Raw genomic sequence first — 24,692 nt, 5'->3', positions numbered from 1 at the left:
TGGGGAATGGGACTGTGGGGAATGGGCTGATCTGCTGAGGAGAGACGGAGATATTTTCGAGTTGGAGTATCCCCGAGACTTACTCCTTAATGAGAAAGGAAAGAAATTAAAGAGATCAACAAAAGACAAGGTAAACTGCAGGTACAAACAAGAAGAAGATCTGCAGAAGGGACATGGAAAAGACTTAAGAGCCTCGGACATAAGAGTACCAGGTTGATGGACTAGACGGAATGGACAGTAAGGACTGACATAACCCGAGACGAGGAAGAAGAGACGTTGGAGGAAGATTGGAAGAAATTTTTTCTAAAAATTTACTTTGGGAATTAGTGTAAAATTAATGAGCATTAGGAAAAATGTTGGAATGAAAATACTTGGCTTTAGTAGAAATGATATAAGGAATTATGTACAAATAAATATTAAGTTTTAAGCTTTAAGGTATTTTATGGTAAGATAAGGTTAAAATAAATTAAGGTAAATTGAATGACAGAATATAGTGAAAGATGGAAAGGATTTGCTGAGCTAATTAATAGGTTAGACTGTTAAGACAAATTACCTAATAAAAATTGAGAAAGATGGAAAGAATTTGCTGAAATAAATAACTAAACTAGAATACAAAAGGGGAGGTGTGAGGAGGTCGATGAAACAAGTAAATGAAAGTTAAAGATATGGAATATTGGATGTGTGTTTTTATTGTTATGGTTGTATTGGTTTTTATGTTTTTTTTTCCTTTTTATGGATTGTTATGTATGTTTTGTTAATTTTTTTGTTGTTTTCTTCTTTTCCTTTTTCTGTAATTTTTGAAACTTCTAATAAATATCATTTTAAAAAACCTATCTCTTTAAATAATCACTACAGCAAAACGATGGGCCATTATGCTGAAACTATTTGTCTGTGGTCTCAGTGGAGCTGCATGTTTCCAGAATCTGAGCTGTAATCTTTTCATACTAACAAGATAATTCCCAAATTTCCTGCCAGGTGGAGCTACAACATAATCTGTGAAAGAGGAGCTGCTCCTATCTAGCAAACAGACCATTTTATAATGTGTTTAAGATGCTTCTTTTAAGTTTGCAGGCTCGCTCTGTGACACAGACCTTTTAAACAGAGAGAAAGAGGTAATTGTCTCTCAGCACATTCTTCCAATACCAAATATGCCATTTGGCAGATTGCTCCAACTTAAACTTTGTTAGGGCTTTGGACCAACTTCAGCACTTAAGATCTGGCGCAGCTCAGAGAGCATTATGCATGCTGCATACCAAGCCAGGAACTGGACCGAATCTTCCCAGTTATTTGTGTCCGTTTTTAATACCCAGATGACAGCGAAAGTTGCCTGGAGGCACTTAGGTAATTCGATGGCAGGATGCCACTTCTCTAAGTAGAAGCAGGGATTCAGTGCTTGATAGCTCAGAAAACGATCTCTGATAGGATCGGGAAACGGAATAAATTTCATCAGCGGCAGCTAGTATCTGTCAGATAACATTTACAGTCACCTCATCTTTGAAATCCAACAACTATCCATTTCATTGGGGGAGAAATGGGATCATCTTAATAGATGGTCCTGGTTGCGGGCAGACCCTCAAACTGGTTCCCCCCCCAGCATGGGTGGAGCTGTCGCCCTCATGCCGGGGTGGCACCACAATCTCCCAGGGCTATTGCCCAATCATGTCAAAGGGTGATAGTGACGGAAAGTATAAAAGTGGCAGCGTGACATGTGCCAGGCTCCTGCTTCGCGCTACCAAACCGTCAGCACAAACGACAAAAATACAGACTGATGAGTATAGTGCACACCACTACAGACTGGTTTTGAACTTCCTAGTTGAAAGCATAATTACACATAGGTTCTACCCATAGCCCACCCTGATCATTTTTTTGTTTCATGGCGATTTCCATGGAGAAAGACCATTTTATTTTTATTTTCCAGAGTACTAGCTTATTCATTCAGCTGAGGTTACTAGCGAAACAGCATGGCTGTTCCCCTCCCTTTGACCTTGGTAAAGTTTTGGAATTGACCCTGCAATGTAAATACACTCAAGTATGAAAAGTGGGGCTATTATGTCAAAATAGAATCTTCTGTAAACAGACTCATGCTTCTCTCTTCTTGATTCAGAGAAGCGAAAATGGGACAGATTTGAATATTTTTAACACTTAAATAACCCCAAAACAAAGGACACGGGGTGGCACTGAGGGTTAAACCACAGAGCCTAGGATCACAAGGTCGGTGGTTCGAATCCCCACGACGGGGTGAGCTCCCCTTGCTCAGTCCCTGCTCCTGCCAACCTAGCAGTTTGAAAGCACGTCAAAGTGCAAGTAGATAAATAGGTACCGCTCCAGTGGGAAGGTAAACGGCGTTTCCGTGCGCCGCTCTGGTTCGCCAGAAGTGGCTTAGTCATGCTGGCCACATGACCCGGAAGCTGTCTGCAGACAAACGCCGGCTCCCTCGGCCAATAAAGCGAGATGAGCGCCGCAACCCCAGAGTCGTCCGCAACTGGACCTAATGGTCAGAGGTCCCTTTACCTTTTTAACCCCAAAACAAAACTCACTACCTGAAATGTCCCTCCCCACCATTGCACATTGCTGCCCGAAAACTCTTCAGTCTCCTTAAAGTAAATCAAAACAAAAAACCTTTAGAACCTTTAATACAGTAATTAATATTACAATGGATATAATTGTAATATTAATTGATATAATTGAGATTTCTGCATTGCAGGGGGTTGAACTAGATGACCCTCAGGGACCCCTTCCCACTCTAAATTCTATTATTCTATGAACATAAGTGTGGAATATTTATAATCAAACCAACAACTGATGCTTTGCTAAAAAGGCAAATGATGAGAGCTGAAGATCACAAAGTTTTTCTGTGAGAGACACTCCCACTGTGCCCTGACAGGTGAAGGGCATGACAAGAGATATTGTCTTTCCAGCTTGGGCACATCCTCTCTCTTTCTTCTCTTCCTCTTCATCTCATCACCAAGACAGAAATGTGAAGGACATCTGCATGTCTGAGCTCCATTGCTCAGACACCATTTTAAGCTAGACTTAAGTATGTCTTTGTAACTGAATTACCATTTTAAGTCTGCCTGAACAAAGCTACTGTATCTGTTACTCTTCAACAAGTATTCTGGGTGAGTAAATGCTATTTTTACCCTTTACAGGACTGTTTGTGTGATTATTGTCTTAGGGGGGGGGGCAATACCAGGAGAATCCAGTCTACCTGAAACTATCCTGGATTACTTGAATGTAAAGGGATGCACTCTGCTGAACTCGCAAACATGAGGAAGGAAGGATAATATCTAATAAATATGTCCTTTCCTACAGTAAGAAGATCAAACCTATCCATTCTTAAGGAAATCAGCCCTGAGTGCTCACTGGAAGGATAGATCCTGAAGCTGAGGCTCCAATACTTTGGCCACCTCATGAGAAGAGAAGACTCCCTGGAAAAGACCCTGATGTTGTGAAAGATGGAGGGCACAAGGAGAAGGGGACGACAGAGGACGAGATGGTTGGATAGTGTCTTCGAAGCTACGAACATGAGTCTGACCAAACTGCGGGAGGCAGTGGAAGACAGGAGTGCCTGGTGTGCTCTGGTCCATGGGGTCACGAAGAGCCGGACACGGCTAAACGACTAAACAACAACACAGCAAGGGTCTTCTGATCAAGCCAATGGCCTGTCTCATTCATCATCCTGTTCTCATAGTGGCCAACCAGATGACCCATTGAGAAACTGGCAAGCAAGACTCAAGCTAGCCAGACCCAAACCACTAGGGATTCCAAGAAACAGGTATTCAGAGACACGTTGTCTGGTAGCACATATAACAAAATGGATGCAAATCCAGCATCTTCAGCAACATTCAATACCTGTAGGGGCAACTGGGTGAAAGGGAAACAGTTTACTGGCGTTGTGTGTCTTAGGTTGGGCAACCTGTACCCCTTTAGACGTTGCTGGGCTCCCACCGCCAGCAGCCTCAGGCAGTATTGCCAGGGATTAGGGGCAACCACTTCTTGAACTACACATTTAACTTCTGGAGACAGAGATGAAACTTGAAGACCTGCCGCATGCATGTGTGGACCCCCTTAACATTTCTCCACAGCAGATACCAGAAAATAGAGGCTGCCACTGGTAAATGCGGACTGTAGGAGAGGTCTTTGGACCAGAATCAGGAAAATGTAACTGCTGGGAATAATTGTGCTGTTATAGTTGGCAAGGCTGATCCTTTCAACAGCTATCTCTTGACAGCCACACAGTTTATCCAGAGCAAAGGAATGAAATGTGGAGTATCTTTCTTCTCCACCCAAGGAACTGCTGACTTTCCAGTCGCTAAGTACCAGCTGTTGAAACCAATTCTGTCCACCCAGAGTGACTGAATGGCCCTTTCTGATGTCTTTGGGTGGTGAAAGTAGGTGGCCGGAACGCAAGTGAACAAGGCTGCCTTTCAGCAGACTCTGAGTTCATCTCCTGCCAAATGTCAGGGGCAAGTGCGGGAGTCTCCTCCCAGTCCCTGGTGGGCTTTAGTGTGCATCCAAAATGCCAAATGTTGACCTCAGAGAAGAGCAGGGAAGCTTGCCTAGTACTATGAACATCAACTATTATGAACCACAGGAAGGAGAAGGGGCAGAGGAACACAAGAAGAGCCCTGCTGATAAAGCCAAGCTGCATCTAGTCCAGTATTTCGCTTCCAACAGAGGCCAGTCAGATGCCACCTCAAAGTCCTCAAGCAGGATGTGAAAGCAAATCCCCTCCTTTCCTGTCTGCTTCCCAGCAGCAGATATTCAGAGGAATAAGGTCTCTGAAGCTGGAAGTTTCATTTTAGTGCAAACCCACAGACAGACGTATCTTCCCAAAAAGTATAACCCCTTTGCAAGCCACATCCTCTTGGGAGAGCAAATTTCTTAACTATGGTTCTAGATTCAGGTAGGTAGCTGTGTTGGTCTGATGCAGTCAAAATTTTATATACTGTATATACACACACACACACACACACACACACACACACACACATACACACACACAATCATACCTCGGGTTAAATTTGCTTCAAGTTGAGTGCATTCGAGTTGCGCTCCACGGCAATCTGGAAGTAATGGAGCGTGTTACTTCTGGATTTCCCCGCTTGCGCATGCGCAGACACTCAAAATGACGTCATGCGCATGCACAGAAGCAGTGAAAAGCAACGCGCGCAGACGTGCCATCGCTAGATACGTTTACCTCTAGATGCGAACGGGGCTCCGGAATGGATCCCGTTCGTATCTAGAGGTACGACTGTGTGTGTGTGTGTGTATGTGTGTGTGTATATGTGTGTGTGTGTGTGTGTGTATGTATACAGTGGTGCCTCGCTAGACGAAAAGAATCCGTTCTGCGATTCTCTTCGTCTAGCGGTTTTTTCGTCTTGCGAAGCAAGCCCATTGACAGTTTAGTGGATTAGCGCTACAGCTGTCTAGCGGCTTCTAGCGATCAGCTGTTAAGCGGCTTATCAGCAGAACAGCTGTTAAGTGGCTTAGCGGCTTAGGAAAAGGGTAAAAAAAGCGGGGGGAAACCCGCAGGGGGATGCAAGATTTTTTCATCTTGCGAAGCAACCCCATAGGGAAAATTCGTTTTGTGAAGCGCCTCCAAAACGGAAAGCCCTTTCGTCTAGCGGGTTTTCCGTCTTGCGAGGCGTTCGTCTTGCGGGGCACCACTGTATATATATATATATATATGTGTGTGTGTGTGTGTGTGTGTATATATATATATATATGCAGGTTTTGGTGTCCTCGGGTGTCTTCCCGTGTAAAAGTTGGGGTGTCTAGGCGACGTTTCGACGAGGTCTCACTCGTCATCTTCAGGCTGGTGTTTTCGGCTTCTTGTTACTGGAACAGAGCAGGATCTCAGTGTTTGAGTTCCTATAAATACTGTTGAGGGGGTGTGGTGTATAGCGTCCAATGTTCTGGGCAGAGAGGAAGTTCCCAGGCTAGTGTGCCTTTTCTTCTTTTGTTCCTTAATTACTTGAGGGATATCTTGAGTGATTTCTTGAGTGATATCCTGAGTACCACTTAGGTGGGTCATTAGGTGTGGATTAGTTGCTAAAGTCTTTGTGTCTTGACCTCTTGAACTTTGTGAAGAGTTTTTCTGAGAAGATGGCTGTACTGCACTTAGTTGTGCTCTGGCTTGGCTTCGTGTATAGGGGCGAGCTGTGGTTTTGTGGCCTGTGTCAGCCAGATCTGTGTAGGGATTGCAGGGGGGTGCAGCATCCGGAGGTGCCACCATGGTTTGGCTACTGGATGGTGTCTGTAATTTATCTGTGGAGAGGGTCTGGGTTTGGGTCTGGTGTGGTTGATTGGTGATGGCGTTCTGTGTGCCTCTGGATCTGGTGTCAGTTTTTGTGGGGAGGGCTAATTTCCAGATGTCTGGCAAGCGGGATGTGTCGTCACGCTTGTTCATGTTGTGAGGGTGTTTCTCTATCTCGATGGCTTCCATGATTATTCTCTTGTGGTGATGTTCCATGTTAAAGAGCAATTTGGAATCTGCAAAATTAATTTCGTGTCCTGTTTCTTTCATGTGTTGGAAAAGAGAGGAAGTTTTTTCTTCTTTTTTGACGGCATTCTTGTGTTCTGCGATACGTGCATTTATTCGTCTGTTTGTTTGTCCAATGTACGTGGCTGGGCAGACTTTGCAGGGTATTTCATAGACCCCTTGGTTTTCCAACTGGATTTTATCCTTGGGGTTTCTGAGGATATTGGCTATTTTTTGGTTGGTGCAAAAGGCTGTTTTGATATTGTGTTTATGGAGGATTTTGCTAATTTTATCTGTAGTGCCCTTGATATAAGGAAGGAGGGCCATGCCATTGTTTTCTTCTGTGTCTTGGTTTTTGGGGGGTGTTTCTTTTTGGATTAGCTTCGTAACCCTGTTTTGCTGGTATCCATTGGCAATTAACACATTTGAGAGATTCTGTAACTCAGTTGTCAAGTGGTCTTTGTCAGCCAGGCGTTTGGTTCTGGAGATGAGAGTCTTGGCTACGGAGTTTATTTGTGCAGGGTGGTGGTGTGATTGTGCATGTAAGTAGCGGTTGGTGTGTGTTTTTTTCCGGTAGATAGTGTGTCCTAGGGAGCCATCAGGTTTTTTGTAGATTAGGACGTCAAGGAAGGGAAGTTGGTTGTTGGCTTCTATTTCCATAGTGAATTGTATTTTGGGGTGTAGGCTGTTGAGATGTGTGAGGAAGCTATCCAGTTTTTCCTTCCCGTGTGGCCAAATTACAAAGGTGTCGTCAACATATCTGAGCCAAAGTTTGGGTTTGTGTTCTGACTTGTCTAAAGCATTGGTTTCAAAGTGTTCCATGTACAGGTTTGCGATGACCGGTGAGAGGGGTGATCCCATAGGTGCTCCTTCTATCTGTTTGTATCTTTGTCCATTGTGGATGAAGTACGTGTTGGTTAGGCAGTGGTTGGTCAGGTCCAAGATGTATTCGGGGGGATTGTATTTGTTTTGAATGGCTGTCAAGGCTTCATTAATGGGCACTTGTGTGAAGAGAGATACAACATCGAAGCTCACAAGTAGGTCATTAGGATGTAGGTTTTGCTTCTTTATTGTTTCTATGAACTGGAAGGAGTTTGGAACGTGTGAAGAGATGGATTCTGCATAGGGCTGAAGTTGCTTGGCGAGAAATTTAGCGAGATTTTGTAGAGGTGAGCCTATGGAGCTGACTATTGGTCTGAGTGGTGTTCCTTCTTTGTGTATCTTGGGGAGGCCTGCACAAATAAACTCCGTAGCCAAGACTCTCATCTCCAGAACCAAACGCCTGGCTGACAAAGACCACTTGACAACTGAGTTACAGAATCTCTCAAATGTGTTAATTGCCAATGGATACCAGCAAAACAGGGTTACGAAGCTAATCCAAAAAGAAACACCCCCCAAAAACCAAGACACAGAAGAAAACAATGGCATGGCCCTCCTTCCTTATATCAAGGGCACTACAGATAAAATTAGCAAAATCCTCCATAAACACAATATCAAAACAGCCTTTTGCACCAACCAAAAAATAGCCAATATCCTCAGAAACCCCAAGGATAAAATCCAGTTGGAAAACCAAGGGGTCTATGAAATACCCTGCAAAGTCTGCCCAGCCACGTACATTGGACAAACAAACAGACGAATAAATGCACGTATCGCAGAACACAAGAATGCCGTCAAAAAAGAAGAAAAAACTTCCTCTCTTTTCCAACACATGAAAGAAACAGGACACGAAATTAATTTTGCAGATTCCAAATTGCTCTTTAACATGGAACATCACCACAAGAGAATAATCATGGAAGCCATCGAGATAGAGAAACACCCTCACAACATGAACAAGCGTGACGACACATCCCGCTTGCCAGACATCTGGAAATTAGCCCTCCCCACAAAAACTGACACCAGATCCAGAGGCACACAGAACGCCATCACCAATCAACCACACCAGACCCAAACCCAGACCCTCTCCACAGATAAATTACAGACACCATCCAGTAGCCAAACCATGGTGGCACCTCCGGATGCTGCACCCCCCTGCAATCCCTACACAGATCTGGCTGACACAGGCCACAAAACCACAGCTCGCCCCTATACACGAAGCCAAGCCAGAGCACAACTAAGTGCAGTACAGCCATCTTCTCAGAAAAACTCTTCACAAAGTTCAAGAGGTCAAGACACAAAGACTTTAGCAACTAATCCACACCTAATGACCCACCTAAGTGGTACTCAGGATATCACTCAAGAAATCACTCAAGATATCCCTCAAGTAATTAAGGAACAAAAGAAGAAAAAGCACACTAGCCTGGGAACTTCCTCTCTGCCCAGAACATTGGACGCTATACACCACACCCCCTCAACAGTATTTATAGGAACTCAAACACTGAGATCCTGCTCTGTTCCAGTAACAAGAAGCCGAAAGCACCAGCCTGAAGATGACGAGTGAGACCTCGTCGAAACGTCGCCTAGACACCCCAACTTTTACACGGGAAGACACCCGAGGACACCAAAACCTGCATTCCTGTACCCGTGAAAATCTACGAAAGCATATATATATATATATATATATATATATATATATATATATATATATGTATGTATGTATGTATAGGTATATGTATAATTTAAAAATTGTCCAGTAGCACCTTAGAGACCAACTAAGTTTGTTCTAGGTAGAAGCTTTCATGTGCATGCACACTTCTTCAGATACACTGAAACATAGGACCATGGAAGGCACCACATTGAGCCGCATGACTAGAATCCTTAACTATGGGTTTGTGAAGAAGTATTTTCTCTCACCTGTCCATAAACTACTGTCCATCCATTTGGTTGGATCAGGGCTGGCACGATACTTGAGAGAGGGCAGCAGCAGCAGCTGCGCTGTGGCAACAAACAGCAGGCTATCTGTCACTAGAAAGAGCAAAGGCTGCAGAGAGGCATTCTGGGAAGTTGAGATAATGGGAAGTTGAGATGATTGCAGCTGAAGCCACATCAGCTGAGACTTCAGAGAGCTGGGATGTAGATGATCTGGCACTGTAATATGCACAATATTGAAATGCTTTTTAAAAACGTGTGTGTGTGTGTGTGTGTGTGTGTGTGTGTGTAATGACAAAATGTGGCTTATTCTGCCTCTGAGCAGCTTCTGCCCTTCGAAACCACTGGCTGGCTGGGCATTGGGAGTTGTTGCTTTGATGGAAGTCTCCGAGGTCACACCTGGTGCTATTGTGGTATCCCACACCACAGGCAAATACTTTACCATCTTAGCATTCCAAACTCCACCCACAGTTTCACCACTGCTGAAAAGACATTAGGGATGTGGGTTTGTCGCCACTAATTGCTTCGAATCAACCTCTAATTATGCATTGGCATAAAACCAGATGTGCTGTGAACACAAGCCATTTCCAACCACCAGAGATCACCAGCTGGACATTTGAAATATGTCCCTTGATGATCCTAAGCTAGTTTGAGTTTGGACTTGCCCATAGATTGAAGTGGAGAAGCTTCCACCTGAAACCATTTTGTCTTGACAGAGAATGAAGCTTTTCTGTGATTCGAACCTAGAAAAAGACGTGCAAGCTCTCAAAATGTGACCTTCACAGATGCTCCTTCTCAAATTCTTTTTTGTTTCTCATACAGGCACAGATTTTTCATAAAGGCGCAAATGCTATTAGTTACAGGCTGAAAGTGAATCCTGGCAAAGCAGGAATCAATAGATATGGAAGTTTCAAGGAACAGTATATAGTCCAGATATTGCAAGTCAGGTGAAGACTTACGCGGGTATCTAAGGGACAAGTCCATTCAGTTGTTATAGTCCTCACATGGAGATGGTCCAAAGTCATCACCATGGGATGGCAACTCCATGTCAAAGTCCTAAAGTTTGACCGTTATTTACCATGTGGTTCAATAAAATTTTGAGGCAAGAGTCAGAAGGCAGCAGTGCATGAAAATGTTCTTTAATATGACTGCACCAGACAGATTTCTGTTACCTGTATTACATTTATTTCCCACCACCTTTCCAAAGCAGGCGTCTTCCAAGCCTAGATTCCTCAGCATCCAAGCATTGACCAGAGCTTCATAGCTCCAGCAAAGCATTTGCCTTGTGTGTCTACAGACACACAACCAATCACCCCCAGAATCTGTGGCAACGTAAACAACAATTGTTGTCATTTAAGGAACCCTCAAAGGGTTTTGCAGGAGAAAATAAGTCTCTATAAGACTGAAAACTGACAGAGAGAAGCTTCTCCACCGATCACTACACTTAAACCCATCTCTTATCTCAATGTCTTTCCATGAAATTACCCATAAATTCATTTGCTAAGGAAGAGAGACACCAAATTTACTTGTTCGTTCTAGGTAAAATTTCAGTGGGAACTTGAATGTCATGTTGTTGTTGTTGTTGATTTTAAAAAATCTGATTTTTAATTCTGAGTGCCTCACCTTTCATCTTGAAGTGTTGCCTACTTTTTTGGAGATCATGCTGTGGTGCCCTGATCATCTTGGCTTCTAAGTTGCTCAGGGAAGCTACACAAGTAGAGGAATACATCTTTTTATTACGTATTTTGTGTGTTTTTATTATAATTTTATGTTGTGAACCATCCTGAGAGGTACAGATAATGGGCAGTACAGTGGTACCTCGGGTTACATACGCTTCAGGTTACATACGCTTCAGGTTACAGACTCCGCTAACCCAGAATTAGTGCTTCAGGTTAAGAACTTTGCTTCAGGATAAGAACAGAAATCATGCTCCAGCGGCGTGGCGGCAGCGGGAGGCCCCATTAGCTAAAGTGGTGCTTCAGGTTAAGAAGAGTTTCAGGTTAAGAAATGGCCTCTGGAACAAATTAAGTACTTAACCCAAGGTACTACTGTATATAAATTGAAGAAGAAGAAGAAGAAGAAGAAGAAGAAGAAGAAGAAGAAGAAGAAGAAGAAGAAGAAGAAGAAGAAGAAGAAGAAGAAACCACTGATAAAGAAGCCAACATCAGGGATGCAGATAAGGGTGAGGGACCCATGGTTCCATTTGCACTGTCAGGTGAGTCTGGGGTGTCTGAAGAGGGATAACATTAACCTGCAAAAGCTATCTGCGGCCTGTGGCACTTCAGATTTTCATGGGGAGAGGTCCATGTTTGACTGCATGCTCACCAAAACCAAACTTCCCTGCCCAAAGAAAAATAGTGTGTTGTCAACAAAGCTCAGGTGAAGTGCTCCCCCAGATACCCTAGCTTTTTTAGTGCAAGCTTCTACTACAGTGATGCAGTCCAGGGAAGGTTCTTGATTCTGCTGAATGTATATATTTGCTGTGTCAAAAAAACAGGGCGGGTGCAACCGAGAGAATCAGAGGAATGTAAGGAAATCAAACTTGCACCAACTCTGCTGATTTTTAGTCACAAGAGGGATGGTAATACTCATATGGAAAACAGTCAGGAAGCAAACTGGTCAAGGACCAAACTCTCCCTCCCCCCGCCGCCCCCGACAAAAAGAAATATTTTCATAAAAGAGGGTTGGCCTCTCCTGGCTGATGCCTGATCCTGAGCCGAGCCAAACTGTTAGTTCAGGTGGCAAGTGGAATCAGCTAGAACTCTGTTTGACGTTTGCTCTGCACCCTCTGCTACGGTTTGCCGTATCATTTTCCCTCCAACGCATTTGGGCTGTTGACAGTAAGAAAAACTAGGAAAGAGAATTTGGAGAATTACAGGGATGGAGAGAAGAAAAGAAGGTTGTTAAATGACCTCCCGTTGGCATCACTTGCTAAATAACTAGCAAGCATGAAATGAGACAAGATTTACAATGTTCGGAAAACCTGCTATGTAATCAGCAATGATTCATATTGTAGAAAAATAGAAAGAGAGAATGAATTTGGGCTGGGCGAAGAGGAGGCTTGTTCAAGAAAAACACACAAACATTTTCCTCAACTAAGACAGGCCAATTACACTGAGAAGATCAGGGGAACATCTAACTGGAGACACAAGCAAGATATTAACTGAGACCGGATCAAGAGCAACACCAAAATTAGTCAAAAAGGAGAAACAAACAAATTACGGAGAACTGGAAGGTGGTCTAAAAAAATTATAGCAGCCACAGAGGCAGCTGGAATGGAGAAAAGTGGGAGGTCTCTTTCCATAGAGAACTCTATCTCACCTTCTGACACATCAAAGGGTATAAAAAGAAAGGTGAGTCAGAGAGACAGAGACGGTGCTAAATTATCATAGAATCATAGAATCATAGAGTTGGAAGAGACCACAAGGGCCATCGAGTCCAACCCCCTGCCAAGCAGGAAACACCATCAGAGCACTCCTGACATATGGTTGTCAAGCCTCTGCTTAAAGCCCTCCAAAGAAGGAGACTCCACCACACTCCTTGGCAGCAAATTCCACTATCGAACAGCTCTTACTGTCAGGAAGTTCTTCCTAATGTTTAGGGGGAATCTTCTTTCTTGTAGTTTGGATCCATTGCTCCGTGTCTGCTTCTCTGGAGCAGCAGAAAACAACCTTTCTCCCTCCTCTATGTGACATCCTTTTATATATTTGAACATGGCTATCATATCACCCCTTAACCTCCTCTTCTCCAGGCTAAACATGCCCAGCTCCCTTAGCTGTTCCTCATAAGGCATTGTTTCCAGGCCTTTGACCATTTTGGTTGCCCTCCTCTGGACACGTTCCAGTTTGTCAGTGTCCTTCTTGAACTGTGGTGCCCAGAACTGGACACAGTATTCCAGGTGAGGTCTGACCAGAGCAGAATACAGTGGCACTATTACTTCCCTTGATCTAGATGCTATACTCCTATTGATGCAGCCCAGAATTGCATTGGCTTTTTTAGCTGCCGCGTCACACTGTTGGCTCATGTCAAGTTTGTGGTGAACCAAGACTCCTAGATCCTTTTCACATGTACTGCTCTCAAGCCAGGTGTCACCCATCTTGTATTTGTGCCTCCCATTTTTTTTTTTTTTTTTGCTTTCAAAACAGAGGACATGCAAGCAAATTGAATCAGAAGCCTTGTGCAGATGGTCATGTTTATGGAGTGTAGACATGGATATTGGCAGGGAGGGAGTGGGGGACAAATCAGGGCTGGACCTCCTGGGTTCTCCCCTCCACATGTTCTAGGGCTCATGGGCAAATTGGCTGATACAGAATCGATGCGCATTTTGCATAGAATAGGAAGCTGTGCACATGGGGTCTTGAGCATGTGGTGCTAGCTGGCATGATCCACAGGGGGCAGGTCCATGCATGCTCAGGTGCAAGGAGCACTGTAGGAACTACAGTCACAAGTCACTATAGGCCCGACAAAGAAAATTCACCAGTCTTCTGATTGATTCTTCTAACCTACACATATTTGTACGCATTTTTTGCATAATGTACACATAGAGAGTGATTTTTTTTGCATGTTCTTTTCACCAGTATATAAATGCTTACGCCCTCTTTACATTGTATATGCATTTTTGTACAGTGGTGCCTCGCAAGACGAAATTAATTCGTTCCGCAAGTCTCTTCGTCTTGCGAGTTTTTCGTCTTGCGATGCACGGTTTTCCATAGGAATGCATTGAAAATCAATTAATGCGTTCCTATGGAAACCGCCTTCCCCCGACCTCTTCTGGCGGGCGGCATTTTAAAATCGCCCGGGACAGCGGAGGACTTCTCCGCTGTCCGGGGCGATTTAAAAGCCCCTGGGAAGGCAGGCAGGGGGGACAAAGACTTTTGCCCCCCGCCTGCCTTCAGAAGAGGTCCAGGACAGGCTTCGCGGACCTCTCCGCAAGCAGCGGGAGCGCTCCTTGCGGAGAGTTGCCAGCGCGCCCAGGCTTCGCGGCCCCGCCGCCCGGCTTCGGGACATTGTTCCGAAGCCGGGCGGCGGGGGGAGGCTTTCCCGCCCCGCCGCCTGGCTTTGGGACATCGTTCCGATGCCAGGCGGCGGGGGGAGGCTTTCTCGCCCTACCGCCCGGCATCGGGACGATGCCCCGAAGCAGGGGGGCGGGGGGAGGCGTTCCTGCCCCGCCACCCGGCATCGGGACGATGCCCCGAAGCCGGGCGGCGGGGGGAGGCTTTCCCGCCCCGCTGCCCAGATTCGGGACGATGCCCCGAAGCCGGGCGGCGGGGGGAGGCGTTCCCGCCCCGCCGCCCAGCTTCGGGACATCGTTCCGATGCCGGGCGGCGGGGGGAGGGTTTCCCGCCCCGAAGCCGGGCGGCGGGGTGAGGCATTCCTGCCTCGCCTCCCGGCATCGGGGCATCGTTCCGATGCCGGGCGGCGGAGGGAGGATTTTCCACCCCGCCGCCCGGCATCGGGGCATCCTTCCAAAGCCCGGCGGCGGGAGGAGGTGTCCCCGCCCCGCCACCAGGCTTCGGAGGAGGTCCGAGGACAGCGGGGAAGATGCGCTGCGCTTCCCCACTGTCCCGGAGATTTCCCTATGGGCTGTCGTCTTGCGAAGCAAGCCCATAGGGAAATTCGTCTTGTGACGCGCCTCCAAAACGGAAAACCCTTTCGTCTAGCGGGGTTTCCGTCTTGCGAGGCGTTCGTCTTGCGAGGTACCACTGTACATGCTACTTGGCTGAGAATGGGACCGCATCATTTGGAGAAGGGCGAATTCTGAAGGATGCTTGTGCTTCGATTTCTGTGTTCTTTTGGAAAGTGTGACTGCGATAGGTTTGCCTTTAACTGTGAACTGAACTGGCTTCTTCTCCATCCGTAATTCTAACTTGGAAATCCAGAGCGAGGGGACTGAGAGTTAGTTGGTGGGAAGGGAAGTGGCTCCTAAATTTCGCACACTGATCTGCATTAACTAAAGATTTTTATTTTATTTTTTGGATTCAGGCAGAACACAGCATCCCTTGGTTATTTGCGAGACAAAATTTTGGATGTGAATATTGTTGTCCACTGATGTAAACAATGATGATGAACCATTCTTATGGCTGGTTCGATCAGCTTCACTAACTCTTGAACGAACGTAAGCAAAGAGAAGAGAAAAAGACATGCGCATCATGTTGTGCACTGGAAAGCTTTGCCAGTGGTGCTTTATTTTCAGTGGGATCCACATTCCCACGGAAGAGGGGGGCACTAGTGGCTCCCCAAAACCAATGAGCTTGCCCCCCTCCCCCCATTGCTGGACTCCTGTCATTGACATATACAGTATTTTTTGCTCTATAAGACTCACTTTTTCCCTCCTAAAAAGTAAGGGGAAATGTGTGTGTGTCTTATGGAGCAAATGCAGGCTGCGCAGCTATCACAGAAGCCTGAACAGCAAGAGGGATTACTGCTTTCACTGTGCAGCGATCCCTCTTGCTGTTCTGGCTTCTGAGATTCAGAATATATTTTTTTCTTGTTTTCCTCCTCCAAAAACTAGGTGCCTCTTGTGGTCTGGTGCGTCTTATAGAGTGAAAAATACGGTCCTTTTTCAGATGATGATGATGATGATGATGATATATTTATACCCCGCCCATCTGGCTGAGTTTCCCCAGCCACTCTGGGCGGCTTCCAATCAAGTGTTAAAAATAATACAGCATTAAATATTAAAAACTTCCATGAACAGGGCTGCCTTCAGATTTCTTTTAAAGAGAAGATAGCTGCTTATTTCCTTCACATCTGCAGGGAGGGCGTTACACAGGGTGGGCGCCACTACCAAGAAGGCCCTCTGTCTGGTTCTCTGTAACCTCACTTCTCGCAATGAGGGAACTGCCAGAAGGCCCTAAGCACTGGATCTCAGTATCCGGGCTGAACGATGGGGGTGGAGACGCTCCTTAGAAATATACATTGCCTCCTCCATGCCCCCCTCTACACAATCCAAGCCAGCGGTACAGAAATTGGTCGCCTTCCACATACCAGTCCATATAGTTCATGTTATTTTGCACAACAGCTTTTTGAAGAAATTCTAAGAATCTAAGAAATTCTTCTTCCAGAGCTCAGCTCCAAAGAGGAAAATATGCATTTGCATCGAAAGCAGAGAAACCACCTCAATGTCAGCCCCAAAAAACAGGCAGGTTTTCAGTCATTTCCATCGGCTGTGGCCTCTTAAGTAGCACCAGAGGGCAGACAAGTGATGCTCAGGGAGCAACTGAGAGGCTGAGCAGTGCACTTGCTCCATTTGGCACCATGCTGGCTGTCCATTTCCAGGCTACCTTAGCAGGAGTTTCTCTCTGACACAAAGTGCTACATGTTTAGTCATAGCTGCAATTTCAGAGTGCTCTCCCACAGCACATGTACTTTGCGACATTGTTTACTTGGGAGACGAAGCTCGCTGAACAGAACAGTAAAAAATCCGCCTGCTTCTGTGTAAAAGAGTGCTAAGAAATGCCTTGAGGAAGTGAACTTCATCTCTGGCAATTAGACATGAAAGAAAATGTATTTCACAGCAAATTAGTTTGTTGTGCTTAATATGCTACCAGATGCTTAGGAACTTTAAACAAAGAAGGAATTTCTTCCTTTCTGGGTAGTTCCAACACTCTCAATGAAGCAGCTTTTGGTTGAGGTTGTTGTTTTTATACAGCCAAGACAACAAATCCAGCGTCATACCATCCCTAGGAAACTTGAATGCACACACAAAAATAAGATTAATGGGATACAATATTGACAGCTGGGATAGCTCAGTCAGTAGAACATGAGTCAAAACAAAAAAAATTCCTTCCAGTAGCACCTTAAAGACCAACTAAGTTAGTTCTTGGTATGAGCTTTCGTGTGCATGCACACTTCTTCAGATACACTGAAACAGAAGTTTCCAGACCCTTCTATATAGTGAGAAGGTGGGGAGGGGTATTACTCAGAAGGGTGGTGGGAATGGGTGATTGGCAGATAGCTGTGATGAGCCTGTTGACGACTCTTAACGACTGCAATAGGTCTTACAGGAAAAAGCAAGGGGTGAGAAGGTGAAAAATGGCTTTGTCATGTATAATGAGATAAGAATCCAATGTCTTTGTTCAGACCAGGTTTCTCCATGGTTTTAAGTTTGGTAATAAGTTGCAATTCAGCAGCTTCTCTTTCCAGTCTATTTCTGAAATTCCTTTGTAGTAAAACAGCTACTTTGAGATCTTGTATAGAATGTCCTGGGAGATTGAAGTGTATTCTCAAGGTCATGGGTTTGCGCCCCACGCTGGACACAATAGTCTTGCACTGCAGGGGTTGGACTAGATGGCCTTTGGGGTCCCTTCCAATTCTACAAATTCTACGATCCTGTCCCTGATTACTTCCCATTTTAAACAGCTACATCTGTACCTATCCTTTCATGTAGTAACTCCCTACCTGCCCACTCCTGTACTTTACCAAGCATTAAAAACAAACAAAAAATACTTAAAGTATTAGGGATAAATTTAAGATTACTGATCAGGGTCCTGGACAGTGAATAGCAGGTACCCATCATAGCAGCAGGTGGTGATGTGGTCTAAACCACCGAGCCTCTTCGGCTTGCCAATCGGAAGGTCAGCAGTTCGAATCCCCGTAACAGGGTGAGCTCCCATTGCTCTGTCCCAGCTCCTGCCAACCTAGCAGTTCGAAAGCATGCCAGTGAAAGTAGATAAATAGGTACTGCTGAGATGGGAAGGTAAACAGCATTTCTGTGCACTCTGGTTTCCGTCATGGTGTTCCATTGCACCAGAAGTGGTTTAGTCATGCTGGCCACATGACCTGGAAAGCTGTCTGTGGATAAACACCAGCTCCCTTGGCCTGAAAGGGAGATGAGTGCCACACCCCATAGTCACCTTTGACTGGACTTAACCATCCGGGGTCCTTTACCTTTTACATATCTCTTACCAGGCACAGATCTGGAGGCTTGTTTCAAGCAATTAACACTTGGAGCCATATAAAATCCTTTGTCCAGAAGCAATGGGGCAACATGAACATGTTCAGGATGGACAAGGAAAGTTATTCTGTTAACCATGCAACATTTGCATCCAGGAAACTGTCTCCCAGTCAGTGCATTTAGAATGGATTTGGGGTGTCTGTGTGTGTAGTGGTTAGAGGACTAAGACTTGGGAGACGAGGGTTCAAATCTCCCCCCAGCCTTAAAGCTCAGTGAGCAGCCTTGGGCCAGGCCCTGCCTCCTCTTAGACTGACCTACTTCACAGGGTTGTTGTGGGGATTAAATGAAATGGGGGGGGACCATGTTGAGAGTTTTGGAGAAGAAGGTGGAATAGAAATGGAACAAGGTAAAGGGACCCCTGACCGTTAAGTCCAGTCATGGACGACTCTGGGGTTGTGGCGCTCATCTCACCTTACTGGCCGAGGGAGCCGACGTTTCTCCGCAGACAGCTTCCAGGTCATGTGGCCAGCATGACTAAAGCGCTTCTGGTGAACGAGAGCAGCACACGGAAACGCTGTTTACCTTCCCGCTGGAGCGGTACCTATTTATCTACTTGCACTTTGACGTGCTTTTGAGCTGCTAGGTTGGCAGGAGGAGGGACTGAGCAACGGGAGCTCACCCCGTCGTGGGGATTCGAACCTCCGACCTTCCAATCGGCAAGCCCTAGGCTCTGTGGTTTAGACCACGGCGCCACCCGCGTCCCAATGCAACAAATAAATGACAATGTCTACATCCTTACTAGATATGTCACACACACAAATATATAAATAAATCAAAAGGAGGCCATCATAAAAGCAGGAACTTCTGACTGAGTGCACCTGAGTAGTCAGACACCTTGGCGGCCAGCCATCTTCTTCCCCTGCCTGATGAGAAGCCTGAACTGACCCAAGACAGGGACTCCACATTCCCCCAAAGGAGGACTAAATGTCCCAGCACACCTGTGACATTAATCATGTCCACTCCTGCCAAGGTGAAAAGGGTGTGAGTCACACCATGTTCCCACCCGGCAGGTTGGTACACGCATTCCCTCGGGTGTCATGGAAAGGTGTATGATGCTCCACCAAGGAAGTGGGGCAATCTTTTGCTCCCATCGGCTCCCTCTTCTCCTGCCCCAGAGAAGTCTAGGGACCTCGCAGCCGGCTGGTGGGGAGAGGCAGTGATGAGAAGTGCTTCGGGTTTTGTTTTCTTTGTGCACAAAGCACTTTGTGATCCTTTATACATACAGGTATTCCACACATCCCTTTCAAGGGTGAACAAAATGATGTGCTTTTGTTTTTGTTTTTTTTCATTTCCAAGGTAACCTTTGGAACTAAGTCACAATGTGTTTAATGAGCCTTTGTCCAAAGTAACGGTGAACGGCCTGAGCCTTTGAAATAGCTGTCAACTGTACACAAATGCAGAGCTTTTAACAACTCAATATCTAGAGGTTTTCCTTGTACTAACCATAACTCTTTTCTTCCCATTACTGACATATTCATTACCATATCTTTAAAAAAGCCAGCCACTATTTACTTATGATGTTCTGAAACAATTTATACCAAAGGGGGTCAAATTTAATGGCCACATCTAAAGAAAATATCATAAATAGAGACAGTAAAAACAAAACAGAACCGCAAGATTTAAGACACATACGCTCATAATTTAATGTTTGACAAAGCAAAGCATTATTCCAGGGCATGAGGTGCTGATGGCTCGGAGACAATCCCTGCCGACTCACGGAAATGCAGCCAAAGATTAGAAAAGCAGAGTTTGAGAGACAATCAGGAAATAAGCAGTTTGGCCACAGCTGCCTCAGAGAAACGGAAGAAGGGCATATACAAAAGAAAAAGAGGGGGGAAAAGATAGCAACAGAAACTGTCAACATGAGGAAAGGGATGAATGGAGAATTTAAAGCATCCTGGAAGGAAAATATATCTGTTGGAAGACGCCCAGAGTGCCATGGTATAATAATAATAATAATAATAATAATAATAATAATAATAATAATAATAAATAATAATAATAATAATAATAATAATAATAATAATAATAATAATAACACATTGTTTGTCCAGGCATATAAAATAAGCCACATTGGAAAACACGACACCTACCGTCCCAGGCCTGGGATATGGAATCCTCCCATCGTATTGAACCCAGCGGTGGTCCACACTCTCCTTGTGGGCATAATGTCCATTGAAAACAGCTCGGATATCAGCCATGCTGTACACACAAACAGCAGAGCCCTTGAATACAGAGCTGCAAAAACAGAAGCAAGCCGTGAGTGCAGCGTATTCAGCTCAGCACCTGAAAACAACCGCTGATTTCCAAGATCAATTTACGTATCAAACTTTCAAAGTGAATAATTCCTTCTTCTTTTTTGCATGATAACAACAAATCCCCCCATAAGTACACCAGGGACTTTTTGGTGGGTGAAAATCACATGCTCCGTCATTTGCATATAATAGGAAATGAACCAGGTCAAACTGGTCAAATTCAATATACTCAACAATATTTACAAAGTTTCAAAAAACCACCACTGCTTTTAAAGACAATCTAGATACACATGTGAAAGACTTTCCTGTTTGCTTTTACTGAAAAGGGAGGCAGAATCTTGAAGAACAAACTAAGTTTTCTTCCATCCTCCCCAAACCTCTGCAACATGCAGTACATTTGTGGCAGGAAGAACATAAGGTTCCTTGATAGATAAATTGACATGGCAAGGATTCCCAGAGGGTGGGAAGCTACAGAACATTAACTGAAAAACATTATAGTGCAGAATCCACTGACTGTCTCTAGATTATCATGTATAGTGGACTTCATAATTAGAATTATAAAATTGAAACAAGGCTCGGGAACTAGCAGGCCCTGGGCTAAATCCACCTGTTTCCATTCCCTATTGCCAATTCCAAAGAGAAAAGAGGGGCAGGGATGAAATGCCTGTGGAAAACCTCCATTTTGCACCAAGTCTTTTGTCAAAGTCCCTCAAAAATAGTTGCTGACCTGTGGTTTGAAGTAATAAACTACCAAGAACAGTTCCCATTGAAGTTGGAATCCATCTTATATGAGAGGGTAATGGTTGGTGGGCTCTGCTGAAGGCCTGACATACTGGCTTATAACCCTTGCAGAGTTTTGTTTAAATCTTGAAGAACAGAAGGGATCCCATGCTAAATGGACGCTGGGCTTGGATGTCAGCCATATGTTATGTTTGTATCTTGCCTTCCCCGCAAGAGCTCAAAAGTGCATTTTCGCCTCAAAGCATGGCGGTGAGATCTGTCAGGCAAAGAGAACGTGCTTTGGCCAAGCCTAATAGCTGGATCTTGGACTTGAACCTTGATCTCCCACATCTGAGCCCAGCACTTCATCTGCCACACCAACTGGCTCTCACTGGGGGGCACTGAGAAAGCCACAATTTCCCTGCCTGCGCTTACCTCCTAAGGTGGTTGTAAAAAGGCAAAATAATATTTACTGTAATCCAATCTGAGGCCTAGTATTGCATTATAAACCAGCCATAAATGCTCCATTTTAGTTTGTGCACAGGTTTGGTCTCCAGGAGTTAAAGCATACCTGGTGGTAGTGAAGACACCATAAACCATAGGATTTCTTTCATCTCTCGTAGAAAGTAAGAACACGTCTTCTGCAATGGAGAATATGTTGCTTTTAAAGTTAAGTATGTAGGTATTTTCTTACTTATATGCATTTTTCAAATTTGCAAACTTTTGGCTAACCCCTGAAAATAAAGCAATGGCTCTCACTTTTTAGTTTCTATTGTTGCTTCGGCAAATAATTTACTATTTCCCAGACCCTAATTATTAGTATGCCTCACTAATACACTCCAAACCCATAACAGCAGATACTGTACATGCGGTAAGCCTCTGTGTCTGCCCCTCACTGCATACAGAATATAACATGTGGCAAGATGTTGCAGGTGTTCCTGCAATCTCCCCTTGTCAAAAAGGAGAGTATGGGAGCAAGTAGCTACATGCAGAGTGTGTCTCTTGTGGTACCCTACATTACACAAATATTGGGCAGAGCATGCGTGGGCCCATGGCCACGTGTCCAGACAGAGGCTGTGTCAACCAGTCTGCAAAAGCAGAACAAAAACAAAACAAAACCCCCAAAATAAAAGCTATCAAATCTGTAAATATCAATCCGTGTCTGAAGTCCTAAAAGGGCTCCATGCTTATGCTTGTACCGGCAGAGCTTAAGCCATTTAAGCCACTGTTACTCTGTGTGATGGAATGTTGTGATTCAGAGTTATTTTAAACTCCAGCTCATTCTCTCCACTTTGGGACTGAAAAGCTTGTAGACACAGAGTGGCCAGGTAGAGATGAGGACCTGACACAGGAACATCTACAGTGGTACCTCGGTTTATGAGCAGCCCTGTTTAAGAACGATTTGGTTTACAAATTCCACAAAACCAGAAGTAGTGTCCCGGTTTGCGAACTTTACCTTGGTCTAAGAAAGGAATGGGACACGGGTGGCGCTGTGGGTTAAACCACAGAGCCTAGGACTTGCCGATCAGAAGGTTCAAATCCCCGCGACGGGGTGAGCTCCTGTTGCTCGGTCCCTGCTCCTGCCAACCTAGCAGTTTGAAAGCACGTCAAAGTGCAAGTAGATAAATAAGTACCGCTCTGGTGGGAAGGCAAATGGCATTTCTGTGCACTTAGTCATGCTGGCCACATGACCCGGAAGCTGTACACCGGCTTCCTCGGCCAATAAAGCGAGATGAGCGCCGCAACCCCAGAGTCGGTCCCTTTACCTTTTAAGAAAGGAATCCGAATGGTGGAAGGGCACCGGCAGGGGCGAACAAAGGCATTGTGACACCTGGGGCGGGGTGCCGCTACATAGCATGCATGTGCAGCGCTACTACGTCCGACGCATGCGCCGTACGTAGTGATGCCACACATGCGCTGTACATGGTTTGCCAGTGGCGGTGCTCCAATGCCGTACAGACGGTGCTGGTATCCTCTGCTCGCAGCTGCAGCTGTGAACAGAGGATCCTTTACATTTTGCTGTAGCGGCGACAGAGGGATCCCACTGCCGTCTGTACGGCGCTCAAGCGGAACTGGCAGCAAACCACTATGTAAAGTGCATGTGCAGCGTCGTTGTGTACAGTGCATGTGTGCAATGCTGCACATGCGCTGTACATAGCGGTTTGCCGCCGGCACCGGGATCCTTTGGTCGTGGCTGCAGCCACGAACGGAGGATCTTGCCATGGCGGGGCGAGCTCCCGTGGGTTGCCTTCTTGTCACCCACCCCCCAGACATTGCACCCAGGGCGCAATGCCCCCCCCACACCCTGTTGCGATGCCACTGGGCACCGGCGGCGGTTTAAGAATGGTTTTGGTTTAAGAACGGACTTCCAGAATGGATTAAGTTTGTAAACCGAGGTACCACTGTATTTTCCTTCCTTCTTTTGCACTGAGCCACACCCACGAGACTCATAAACTCGATACGTCCTCCAATGAAGGCGCAGCTCTGCTTCACTAAAGTGGTTTCCAAAGTCTACAATTTCAGGCATGGGGTAGATGCTGGAATGCTCCCCTGCAGCACTCCCCTCCCTTCAGATAGAAAGCTAGCATATAAGGGGAAAGGGTTCTAGCCCAGCCTTTCCCTTTGCATCCTTTTATTCTATGTGCAAGGTTTTCGTTTCTTAAAATGCAAATGTGAGCTCATGTGAGCCCCTACCTGCCATCTAGATTGCCACAAAACGTGAGGTGACCAGCTCGGTTTCTAAGCACAAGTCATAAACAAATATATTCTCTGGGTTTGTTGTGTGCTGCTTGCTTTTCCTGTACAAAGCAATACAGACGCCAAGGCTCCGTTTACCTGTCCAGGCAGGGTTGCCACCACTGGGCTATTACTCACATGCTGTTGCAATTAGGAGGAGTAAAAGTGTTTGCTCACCCACAGGATTCTTGTTTGCAGAGCTTTGTATAACATGTTACGCAGGTGTCCCAAAGGGCTGCTCTTACTTGGCTGTCATGAGGAACCACATGGGTGGAAATCTTTGCATTTAGTAAGATCGGTGTGCGAAGAGCAGCAGAAGAGGCAGCCAATAAAGGACCCGGCGGCATGTCTAAAGGGAGGCCAGAACTTTGGCTTGGTACTCTCTAGAGGTCCTCTCTTAAACATGGCATGTATTGCGGTGAGACTTGGAAACTGACACCCTGTGTTGTGGGTGGGTACGATTGGTCAGCCACAACACCCGATTGGTAGGTCCCTTGAAGCTGGGTGCAATCTGGCCAATGGGACGCAGTCCAAATGGTTTGAGGGACCTATTTATGCCCCTGCACATGACCCAGAGCTTCCTCTTTGGCGCGTGCATTTGGAACACCCACCCACCTCTTCCTACTTTTAGGGTTTGTGCTTGACCTTGCTATGCTGTCGTGTGTCGTCTGTCATTGGGACAGGTGCATGGCAGGAATTTCCCGCACTTGGCTGATTGGCTGTTGCTGTTTGGGTT

The 24,692-nt window shown here is 45.5% G+C and overlaps 1 protein-coding gene across 1 annotated transcript in view; it reads right to left on the bottom strand.

Moving 5' to 3' along the window:
* SEMA3D (semaphorin 3D) overlaps window positions 1-24,692 on the bottom strand; it is a 182,451-nt gene that overhangs the window by 34,344 nt on the left and 123,415 nt on the right. Inside the window, exons 10-11 of the mRNA XM_081911730.1 lie at window positions 21,792-21,861; window positions 20,339-20,483 (exon numbers count right to left, since the gene is read on the bottom strand). Coding sequence (XP_081767856.1) covers window positions 20,339-20,483; window positions 21,792-21,861 — 215 coding nt within the window. The remainder of the gene's footprint in view (window positions 1-20,338; window positions 20,484-21,791; window positions 21,862-24,692) is intronic.

Source organism: Podarcis melisellensis (genome assembly GCF_964234715.1).
Source record: "Podarcis melisellensis genome assembly, chromosome: 5".
In the NCBI taxonomy this organism is placed as follows: Eukaryota; Metazoa; Chordata; class Lepidosauria; order Squamata; family Lacertidae; genus Podarcis; species Podarcis melisellensis.
The sequence above is the reverse complement of the archived record's forward strand: the minus strand, read 5'-3'. Positions and strand labels throughout refer to the sequence as shown.